Source organism: Phocoena phocoena, chromosome 16 (assembly GCF_963924675.1).
Source record: "Phocoena phocoena chromosome 16, mPhoPho1.1, whole genome shotgun sequence".
Lineage (NCBI taxonomy): Eukaryota > Metazoa > Chordata > Mammalia > Artiodactyla > Phocoenidae > Phocoena > Phocoena phocoena.
In genome coordinates, this window is record NC_089234.1 from 41,479,526 (window position 1) to 41,491,747 (window position 12,222).

The window sequence follows — 12,222 nt, forward strand, 5'->3', positions numbered from 1 at the left end:
ATAAAAATCTTGAAATACGCAGATGCATGTGACAAATAACGGACGTTCTATGAATGTACCTTAGTGACTTATATAAGAAAATTAAGTATATATTTTAAAATACCTGAGTTAAAAAAAAATACCTGAATTATTTAAAAGCTATACTATAGTAGTATAGTAGAGGATGTATTTGGCAATGGAGATTGTTCAGCTGTAGACATCAATAAAGTAAGCCAAAGCAAGTTGACACCCAAACTTACTAGTTTGGCTTAATAAAGGATTTGCTGTGCCTTACTTTTAAGAAGGCCCAGAACATTTACAAATAGGTGCTTATTTTTCTAGTAAAATAGGATACCCACATGTTTGGTTACTACCAATTAAAAAGATGCAAGAAAAAAGAAACCAAGAGTTTAAGAGCCAGACTAGAATTAACTGTCCTATTGAGAAGTTTCTTAGATTGCCTAAAGAAAAATATGAAAACACTTTCATGGATTGTTTCCTTCAGACTTTTAAGGCAAGAATGATTGCACACTACATTGTAATATGTGGCAGAGGTTCATTTGATCACCATATTTTTAGAAATTTAATATGAAAGAGAAATGTAAAAGCTTTAATCTCTAGATTGGTATTTATACTCCTTATGTTGACACTCAAATAACTTTGGCAGCATTCTGAGTAGTTGGCAGTTTCTACAAAATATGCCAATTAAAGAGCACAGCAACTACATCATGTCACATTCTTCTAAAATATAAATATTGAACTTTCACTACATGCCATCATGCAGAACTGCTATGACAACATCTTTGTAGACTTCCTGAGCTCCTTTAAAAAGTGGGATCTCATCAACACAAGGAAAGGTAAAATATCATTACTGTGGCTGTAATTATCTGGTTGGCAAAATAAGCTCTGTGTAGAATTACATGTTAAAACAACTATTTAGTAAAATTAAATGCTTTAGTTCAGCTCAGCTTATATGTTCAAGGGAATAGGTGAACAATGAGAAAATATAGATTGGTTTTCTATAACGTTTATTTTTTTGTCTCTGGTTAAAAAGCAAACTTTTTATTGTAGGACATTTAGAAAACAGATTTGTTGACAGGAAAGTAGTTAACGATAAACCATAATCTTACATGTGAGATGAAATTTTTCTGGTATAGTATTTTTATATATATATATATTTCTTTTCTGCAGATACATATAGGACTTATTTCTAATTTATTTAAATGCATCCTAATAACTCATTATCTTCATATACTTTCAAGCTCAATAGGGACTTTTTAAAAATAAACAAACCTGTGTAATTTTTATAATATTTCTATAATTTAGTATAGACACTTAAATTTGTTTAAACAAAGGCCAGCAGTGTTGTGGACATTTTTGGCTGATTCCAAAGGAAGTGAAAGATGTTCAAGAATAAAAATTTATGCCAATTCTTCTAAGAAGTAAAAGAAATGTTTCTAGTAAAGCATAATAAATACTGATACATAATAAAGTGAACCAACACAGGTATTATGTTTACTATAGAAATTTTCAAAATACACGTAGGTTGAATTTCAGGGAAAAGTCACTTTCCAATAAACCACTTGACATTCTTTTTTAAAAAGACATCAATCTGGAAAAACAGTTTTGAGACTAGACAGAAAGTACAAATCAAACCCAGTGGAAAGTCTGTTACAGAATTAGTAGACAAAATGAGCCACAGAACATTCTCATATTTAGAATAGTTTGAAATAGAAACCAAGACTCAAGGGATTTCCACTTTACTGTTACCTAATAGAGGAGGAGAATCTCTAAATATCTGTAAAGTTTAGAGACTAGGAGAGTGTTGGGGAACAAAAGTGCTAATTTTTTGTTAAGGAAAATTAAAAATTTGAAGATTGTAATATAAATTAGGAGTTAGTTGTTAATTATGGCAGATAGACTGAGTGAAAATTCAGATTTCCTCCTCTGCTCTACACCTTTTGTCAGTTTTCTGTTCCCAAGCACTTTGTTTTCCTAGTAACTATTCTTTTTTTAAGATTTTTATTTTTTGATGTGGACCATTTTAAAAGTCCTTATTGAATTTCTTACAATATTGCTTCTGTTTTATGTTTTTTGGGTTTTTTTGGCCACAAGGCATGTGGGATCTTAGCTCTGCGACCAGGGATCAAACCTGCACCCCCTGCATTGGAAGGCAAAGTCTTAACCACTGGTCCACCAGGGAAGTCCCCCTAGTAACTATTCTTAAATCACCATGTCTAATAGATTATGGATCTTAATCCTTACCAGATTGTAGCAAATTTAAATTAGCAGTGCAGAGCTTACCCTGTGGTCCATTTCTTTTGGAGAAATACACTAGGTAACAGTATGTGTGATAGTCAACTCTACCTATTGACAAAGAAAAGTTCTAGCCGGTATCTAGATGCATTCTTAGACTGATTGTGAATCAGATGACTTCTCTGCAATCAAAACTAAACATTTCTATTCATTAAGTCTCTCATAATGTAATCCAAATAAAGTATTTCCAGTTAGTGTCCTAATTTAAACTCACACAGGGAAGAAATTAAAGAGGAACTGTCAGTGGATTTGCTTTGAAGCTTTCATTTAGTACTTCCACACATATCAACTCTAGGTTTGAAATGAGAAATCCCTCTTAGATTAAGTCACTTTTAAAACACATAGCTTACTCACCATTCCGACTCTCTTCATCAATGGCAACTATGGTGGCTGGTGGTCCCCCCCTAGCTAGTTTGCAATCTAAAGAGAAAACAAGACAAAGTAAGAAGTAGCTACTGCAGGAGCATTCACCCTGAGATTAAGTTCATTGAGATGTATATTGATATTTAAAAAGAAAAATCCTGCAATCAAATTAATATGCATCATTTCTTTTAACAGTTTTTTATTTTTAAAAAATTCTCATAAGAGCTATATAGATTCCTTACCACATCGTAACAAAGACACTTTGTATACCATGAAACTGTTCAAATCTTACTGGAAAACACCAGCAGAGACCACTGGAGAGCAGAGGTCCTTCAGGACAGAGATAACGGGATGGTAATTTAACCCAGAAAAACAACATAAAGGAATGATTAACAAGGATAAATTGTAATTAAAGCATCACAACAGAAACAAACATAATTGGACTTTAATTGTAATAAAGGGTCTAATTAAAAAGAGTGAATAGATCTTTAATAATGTTTTAAAGAGAATAAAACAAAGACAGACAAGCAATGTTCATGAGGTTGTTTGAGATTTTATTTTTGTCATCTTACCCTCATATTGCCAGTCTGGAGTCAAAAGTATAGAGTCATCAATGGGAGCAGATCAGAAAAATGAAAGAAAGGAAGAAAGAATACATGTATATATTTAGCGAGGATTTAAAGACATAAATAGCATTATACAATAACAGATACATCACCTAATGATTTCTGGAAATGAAGTATATAAAATCCTTAGATTTTTGTAATTCTAACAGTAGTAACAAGTTTACTTGATAATGTATGTCATTAACATCTTAAAACTTATAGATCAACTCGAACATAACATACAGTACACCGATGTGTCCTATGAAAAGGTAAATAAAGTTACTTATGAATTGTCTGTTATCCCTGTGTTGAACAAACCTTAAGAATAGTGCCTGTCAATCAGTAGTGATTAATTTGTTATTTCAAACAATGCTAATACCGAAGAATCTCATGATAATGAACATAAATAGTATCATGAGCTACAACATCCATGATAATTAAAATGTGATGGTTTTGCCTGGAAGATGTCAAAAGTACACTTCCGAGACATAAAGCACTCTCCCAGGAGGTACTCGGTCAGCCTGATAGGGCTGTGTCACACGGTTAAATGTGCATGGCACAGTCCTGTGACTGCAACATAAATTGGCTTAAAGCCATCCAAGTACGTGTGCTATTTGGAAGATGACTTCAAGGTTTACTATTTATCTATTAAAATTCTGCTATTATGTACATGGGCATGAATAAAAAAGGCTTTGGCGAGCATTGTTCTATATTGTAAGATATGTGCTCTCCCATATGAAGCTGAAAAGATCAGAAATCTCCAGTTTTTCTCTCTTCATCCTGGTCAGTATTCACGGAGTTTCAGGTCACAGCATTTTTAGATCTAAAATATCTCATTACACTTCATTCTCTCCTTCCTATACCCCCTGACATAGCACAGCTCCTCACCATTTGTCACCTCTACTCTTGCAGTGGTTTCCTCACTGATCTCCTAGAAGCTTTGTTCTCATTCGGCATTCATTTATTAATTTCACGAGAATTATTTTATGCACCCAAATCAAAGGTAAAATAATGGTACTTCTCTGCACAAAGAACTTAAGTTTCCTTTGGAGTGAAGAAAATTATCTTCGAATATCATTCAAAGGATGTCATGGTCTTAACATTGTTTACTTAGAATTAAGCACTGTGCCCTTCAGTCACATCAGAGCCCTTACTCTTGCTAGAATGTATCTTGCATTATTAAGGAAGTTTTGTCACCTAAATTCATTTCTGCCTCTACTCCTGCCTGGCAAGTCTCTGCTTCTCTTGGTAGAACTAGATTTCACCTATTCCATGAAAACTTGTCTATTTCCCCAGTCAGAATTTATCTTTTACTTCCATGTTCTCATAATACTTTGTTCATCTAGTTTTTTATTCATCTATGCATTCAAAAATTATTCAGTCAAATTTGTAGATAACTTACTACGTGCTGAACATGGGAATTAAAAACCAACAACTTCTTTCTTCATGGATCTGAGTGATCAGATAAAAGAAAGACTCATAAACAACCACATAGGTATGGCACAGTGTGGCCTATGTGAGTCAATTCTTTAATAAATTCATTAACAACACAAATGGTTAAAATACAGAGAATGCCTGCTGGGAGTGGAAATGGGATACACAAGAAAGCAGAGGCAATCTGTGGAAAGAATAAAGGAAACATGACCAGTTCTTACAAGATGCAATTCTTGGATTACCAACATGCCTTCTGTTTGTATTTCAAAGAGTAGTTACCTTTCAATACTATTTTCTCTCTCCTCACTCTCCTTCTCTTTCTCTCTCCCTTCCTCCCTCCCTCCATATAATATATATGTGTATATATATATATATAATATTTATATATGAGATCACTGCCTTAGTTAAGATCCTCATAGCTGCAAAGTAGAGAAAAAGTGTGGTGAATCTGCATGTGAATATTGATAGAGGAATAGATATTTAATCAATAACTTTATAGGCAGACAGGATAAAGGGAAAGGAAAGAAGGAGAAAGCTAGGCATACATATACGAAAACCTCTCACCATTTGGTTACTATTACATTTATGCGTAGATTTTTCTACACATCTAAGTCAAGTACGACTCCTCATATTCCAGCCCTCCCTCCCTCCCTTACCCTTCCCATTCTCAGTTCATTCTTTAGCCATAACAAACCAAATTTATGTTTGCTGTGCCATCTGCCAAAAGGCCCTTCCTCATCTTCTACCCCTGGTTAACTTCTATTTCTCTTTCAAGAACCTGGCAAGGCATCACATCTTCTAGAAAATCTTCCTTGTTGTCTAGATTAAATGCCTCTTCTCTGCATTCCTTCAATATACACTGTATTCCACTGGAAAAATTACTTCATAAAAAATATATTAGTATTTTCTTCTCATAAAAGCTCCTTCAGACCAAGTCTGTGTCACATTTATATATCTAAGTAACCTCAGAATCAGACTAGAGTTGATCCTGAAAGAATGCTTGTTGAATTTTTCTGAACTGCAGTCAGCCCAGCTGCAGTCTCTCATTGAATATCCCTCCATGAGTGCTGCTCAGAAGCCACTGTTCTCATTATGTCCTGGCCGACAGAAACAGCCCAGGAATATAGGTGCAGCTACAGTTCCTCCCAGTCAGACCCCTTTAGATGACTTTCACTCAGCTTTATTCTTTTAGCAGCTTCCAAAACCCCACAATAAGATATTTTTTCATGCCCAACCAATAAACTTTCTTTATTCTGAATCAAAACAAAAATGATTAAATAATTTTGCCCCAAACACTAATGAAGAGAGGTTAGTCAGATACATAAAAGTAATCTATTAATAACAGTGTTCACAACAGGCTAAGTGTTTGCTTTGGAATGATGTATTCATGAAAGTATAATTAGTTTTGAAATGCACAAAAATATTTTTAACGACAAGTATATTCAGAACTGTCTTAAAAAAAGTAATTTTGGATGGAGTAACCAGGATGTATTATGTATGCTAAATATGCAAATGGAGATCAAAGTGAAAACTAGAAAGCAATTTGGGGGCTGGGTGATCCTGCTCTCTACGGTCTATGGATAATCTGTCTGCCAAGGAAAGACAGGTTAGCTGATGATGCCTGTGCCTTGGAAACAAACTTCTGTAATCTATTTAATTTCACCCTTGACTGTCCAGATTTCACAAATTCATTGTTTTTCCTGCCTCAGACTTCTAACCACTCAGGCCCCTACCTGATTCCCATATCCAATTTGTTGTAAAGTGCAGGATATGAATACAAACAGCTGAATGCCCAGTGTGATTTATTTCCACAAATTTGTCATCAAGCTAAAAATAAGCCGTATTTTTTTCCTGTATATTTTAAAATTTCATGCAACAAGTCAGATTTAAAACCTAAAAATGTATTAGCAAGATATGGAAGGACTGGTTTCAAATGAAATGAACCTGTGATATGCTGTTCTTATTATGACCTGAAGCTTAAGATCATGTTACTCTACAAAGGGAATCTCCAAAATTGTCCATATATGTTCATTCCTTACTAGGAAGAGAGAACAGCCAGGTAGACCCTATTTCCACCTTAGCCTATTCTCAAAACTTCCATTTAAGTTCAAACAATGTCTTTTTTTAAAAAATTATTTTATTTATTTATTTTTGGCTGCTTTTGTTCTTCGTTGCTACGCACGGGGTTCCTCTAGTTGCAGCGAGTGGGGGCTACTCTTCGTTGCAGTGTGTGGACTTCTCATTGTGGCGACTTCGCTTGTTTCGGAGCTCAGGCTCTAGACACGTGGGCTTCAGTAGTTGTGGCATGTGGGCTCAGTAGTTGTGCCTGGTGGGCTCTAGATCGCAGGCTCAGTAGTTATGGCGCATGGGCTTAGTTGCTCCATGGCATGTGGGATCTTCCCAGACCAGGGCTGGAACCCGTGTCCCCTGCACTGGCAGGTGGACTCTTAACCACTGCGCCACCAGGGAAGCCCCAAACAATGTCTTTTTAATAAAATTTCAAATATATTAACTTTTTTCTTATATTAACATGGCAATTGCCATCAATATGTCCAATGACTAGCATATTTCCTGCCTAGACCTCTCCTCTGAGTCTGGGTCCTGCTGCTCAGATAACATCTGTACTTGCAATTTCAAAGGTGCCTTAAATGTAACACTCCAAAATGGATTCTAGTTGCTACCCCCAGACCATACCTGGCCTCTTCCAGTATGTACTATTTCAGTGAATAGCACAATTTTGCACCGAGTTGCATAAACCAGAAACCAGGGGTTCACCTTTGAGCCTGCCCATCACCCTTGCTTTCCTGTGTTGAATCCTTCAATAAATCTTGACTTTCATTACTACAGAAAAACTTCTTGTATCCACCTACAGCTTTCAATCTGATGTCACTATGCTAATACAATCTCTTACCTAGTCTAACAGGTTTTCCTAACTGTTCACCCTACAGGCAATCTTGCCCCACTCTTTTAATTTTCTATCTTTAACCACAATGATCTTTTTACAAATTAAAACATGCTTACCAGTTAATGATGTACCATTGCTTTTATGTTAAAACAAAACTTTCATGGTCTACAACTCTCTGTATAGTATGATTTTAGAATGAAAACCAAAATATATGGCCTACAAGGTCCTGCATGATACCACCTTCTCCTTCCTCTCCAGTCTCATTCGTTTCCATGTTCTCACTTGCTCTCTGCATTCCAGACAGGTTTTTCTTTTCTTTAATCATGCTATCTTTTGTCCTGAGATACCTAAAGATCTTTCCAGATTACATTATTTCTTATTTCTAATCTTCACACTCAACCCATTATTCACTTATATATTCTTTAGATTTTAACCTGTGCTTCGCTTTTCCAAAGAAATCATTTCCAATCCCCAGGTTCCCTGATATATACTCAGTTAATTCTGCCTTCTAATATCAAGTTATGAATATCTGACTCCTCACTGACAGAAAACGCAGTGATAATCTAGATCTTGTTTCTGTTCCTCAGAGTTGTGTTCCCAGGGCAAAGTTCCTGCCACATAGGCGTCAGCAACTATTTCTTGAATGCAAAACTGAAGAGCCTCGACCAAATTTGCAACAATTTTTAAAAAGCCCTCTATAACTTAATCTTTTCTCTTTTTAACGTTTGAAATGTCATTTTCATATAAAAATAATGGGGAAAGAATGTGTAACAAATTAGTTATTAAAAGACAGGACCACTGATACTACCTCAGCAGAAATGCGAAGGGTAGCACCACGTGCCACCTGAAAATATGTCACTTTGGCACGTGGAGCTGAAGGCAATAAAGACCCAGCAGACTCAGCAAAAGCCTTTTTTTTTTCCTCCTCCTTTTTAACAGCCTAAAAGAATTTAGAAAGGGGGCCTGTACCAGGAAGAGAGCTATTACTAGAGATAATTTTTTCATTTGAGAGAAGTATCTGCATGCAGGGCAAACATTTGTTTACTGAACATTTCCTTTTCTCATCTTCCTGTGAACTCCCTCTTTCCCTTTGAAGTCTCAGACCACTTATCCCTTTCCTTAGCTCAGGATGGTATTTAAGCCTCAATTGCCTGGTTGTGTTTGAGTCTCATATTTTTGTACATAGTTAAATTTGTTTTTCTCCTGTTAATTGTTCTATTACAGGGAGGTCTCAGTCAAGAACCTAGAAATGTAGAAAAAAAATTTTTCCTTCCCTATGAGGAAAAAGCTACTATTTAAGTAAAGAAAGAGACAGTTTTGTAGGAATTCAGGACTTTGAGGGATTAGTTATGAAAGATCATAGAGAGCTCAGAATTATAAAGAGGAGTAATGAAAAGAGAAGGAGAAAATTTTCACATGTTTCCAATTATCTATAGTTTCTATTAGAATTCTACAATCTGATCATCCAATTGACTGAACTGAAGAACTATTATGGAGCAAACTTACTCCAATATCATATTAATGGCAAGGATGCATTGCAAGTTCCTTCATGATTTTATCAAACTGCTTCTTAAAGAAATAAAACTCAAAGACCTCAGATATCAAAGCTCTCATGATATCAAAGATCACAAATACTTCTGTGTCAGTCTTTTAGAACTTTTACTCGGCCATTTCCTTACCAGCTCCCTATGAGTATCAGTGAATTATTCTAGCACTTAGCAGAGTATTTGACATACTATACTCATTCAATATATTTGTTGAACTAGGGAACATCTTCCGCCATGGTAAAGCAATAAAACAAATAACCAATTAAATCATTATTATTCATCATTTCAGATCTTTTGGGGAGTGTTTAAAGTGTTAAAGGAATTGGTGCCTAGTACAGTATAGAGCTTAAGAACATGTGCTTTGGAGTCAGAAAACCAAGTTTTACATCCTAACCTTGGCTTTTAATAGCTGTGTAAATTAAGTAGATTATTAACTTCTTATACCTCAGTTTAGGTAAATAGGTGTAATAGTAAGTATAACTACTTCATAGATTTATTACAAGTATAAATGAGATAATCTATGATAACTTCATTTTGCGTGGCAAAATGTACAGGCAGAATAGATGCACCTTAATTTGTACAGTATCATTATTTTAAGGAATGTATTTGGAAAATCGTTCCTATTTTTTTCCCTTTGACCAAAAGGTGGCAGAGAATCCCTTGGATTTCCCTAAATTTTCAGTGAGGGCTGATCTTATTACATATGTGGTTGTGAAGTGCATTCTCATTAAGAATAAAAGCAGCCACATGACATGTCACTGATGGTCTGTATGGACAGAAAAATTGGAATTCTTGTTCCAGATATCAACCTAGAACCACTATCCTGGACTGAATTTACTAGAGGCAAATAGAATCCTTGAACTCCATGAGTTCTCCAATAAGGACTGCAAGACCATTTTAGAAAATATGTGCTCACAATGACCCACTGGTCCCATAATAGTCTGGAAATGCATTGGTGTCCAAATGATCAAGCAGAAAGATCATGAAAGAGTCACAGATATTCTGAAAACTCTACTCTTTTCAACATTCCTCTATTATCACTTTGGATATTCAAAGTCATCTGGTGTTTCTTATCTAGAAGCTTTCATTTTCCTACACGCACACACACACACACACACACACAAACACAAACACAAACACATTTTCTCTCCCCTTTCCCCTCTCCGTCTCCCTCTGGATCACTTAGTTCAAAGCAATTTGGCCTCTCATTCAAAGGAGTACTGCACTCTCAAAATTTCTGGCTGCACAAACATTTTATTTTCAATTTGCTTCTCACAAGCAGTAGCAGAGAGACTATTCTTATATTTTTCTGTTGATCTTTGGAATATTCATTTCCAGGAAAATACACACAGGAGTGAAATCTTAATATAAAAACTCCTTCTTTTACATTTTGACTCTCATTCAAAAGAAAAGGAGTTTGACCTTGAAATTTATAAGATCGATAGAACTATAAGTTGTAAAACTGCAGTCAACAAATAGACCATAACTGAAAAAGGAAAATGAACTGAGTAAGCTAAAGGACATTACAAGTAAGTCATTTTCAATTCAAGAATAAGATATTAGCATTAATAGATTTCAGATATTACCATGGATGAAGGAAGGTGTATTTTATGATGCCTTAGTGTCATCATTAATTGGATTATATAATTTGATTACGATGTTCCAACAATATGGTTTAGTAATGCCCACTGAAGTCATTAATGATTATTGTTCTATGTCACTGCTTTCATTAGGACGATTTACATAGAAGCCATGGCTCCCTCAATCTCTACATTTTTTTCAGAAGTTACTATTTATTTCATATTCTAATTGGTCTATCAACAACATTAAGATTTTTACATTGTTGGCATCTGGTGAGAGAAACCCATTCTCATTCTTAAGAAATTAATGGATCTAAGTAATAAAAAGAAAGACAAGTAAAGGGCTGCAGGAAGAAGGCAGAACAGGAACTGAATTGTCAGAAGCCTGATCAGAAGATCAAGTAATACTTTTTTTTTTTTGCGGTACGCGGGCCTCTCACTGTTGTGGCCTCTCCCGTTGCGGAGCACAGGCTCTGGATGCGCAGGCTCAGCGGCCATGGCTCACGGGCCCAGCCGCTCTGCGGCATGTGGGATCTTCCTGGACCCGTGTCCCCTGCATTGGCAGGGGAACTCTCAACCACTGCGCCACCAGGGAAGCCCTCAAGTAATACTTTTAAAATTATTTTTGTTCACTGGGAATATTACTATAATTCATTATTTTATAATTTCATGTAAATGCATTGTCAAATATGTTAGTATTTGTACCCAAGTGTAATGTTCTTACTTAATTCACACTGCATGAGTTAGAAGCTCTTTGAGTTTCCTTTCCATTGATGGCGACAGTTTTTCCTTACTCATATAAACTTCTGTCACAGGATCATAACTACGTTTGAGGAATTTGACATGGATGAAATAGTTCTTGGTCCAAGGTGTTTATGTCACCGCTGACATCAGAAGAAGCAGCATGGTATTGTAGTTATGGACATACCCTTGGGAAACAGACTGTCTAGGTTCAGTACTAGCCACATTTTAGCACTTGTTAGCTTTTAAGATCTTTGAAAGTGACTTAAACTCTGTAGCTCAGTTGCATTAGTTGTAAAACTGAAATTATTGTATGGAATAGTGATTGGCATATGGAAGTGCTTTATAAGTTATTGTTAGGTAAATTCTAAACAAATGAGCTAATCACATACAAAATTTGTATATCTCTACATTTTAAAAGCAGTGACTTTTACATATTTTTAATTAAGTAGTAGTTTCTTAAATTCTTCAACAAAGGAAAACCATATTTTATTAGCAGAACAAAACAGGCTTCATATATGTTAGCATTTTTGTTGTGCATTTAATGTACTGGAATAGCAGCAATACATTTAATTATATGGCCACAGATTGCTAAGAATACATAGTTATAGCTGAATCAAGCAAAAGATCTTTCTAAAATTATCACAGGAATGCTTATAACTAAAATAAAAATAAAAAATCTGCTTTGGTAATCTAATGTAAACTGGATTTTGTACTCCTAAAAGCTCTTGCAAGATCTTGCTTTCTGTTAC

At 35.2% G+C, this 12,222-nt stretch overlaps 1 protein-coding gene across 8 annotated transcripts in view; it reads right to left on the bottom strand.

Annotated features, from left to right (window-relative positions):
• Positions 1-12,222, bottom strand: part of PCDH15 (protocadherin related 15) — a 714,536-nt gene that overhangs the window by 577,867 nt on the left and 124,447 nt on the right. For 6 of the 8 annotated variants that reach the window (XM_065894178.1, XM_065894175.1, XM_065894174.1 and 3 more), the window contains exon 2: positions 2,650-2,715. In XM_065894178.1, coding sequence (XP_065750250.1) covers positions 2,650-2,715 — 66 coding nt within the window. Of the gene's footprint in view, positions 1-2,649; positions 2,716-3,230; positions 3,246-12,222 lie in introns of all 8 variants that reach the window. The other 2 variants (XM_065894176.1, XM_065894172.1) reach the window with 1 other exon arrangement.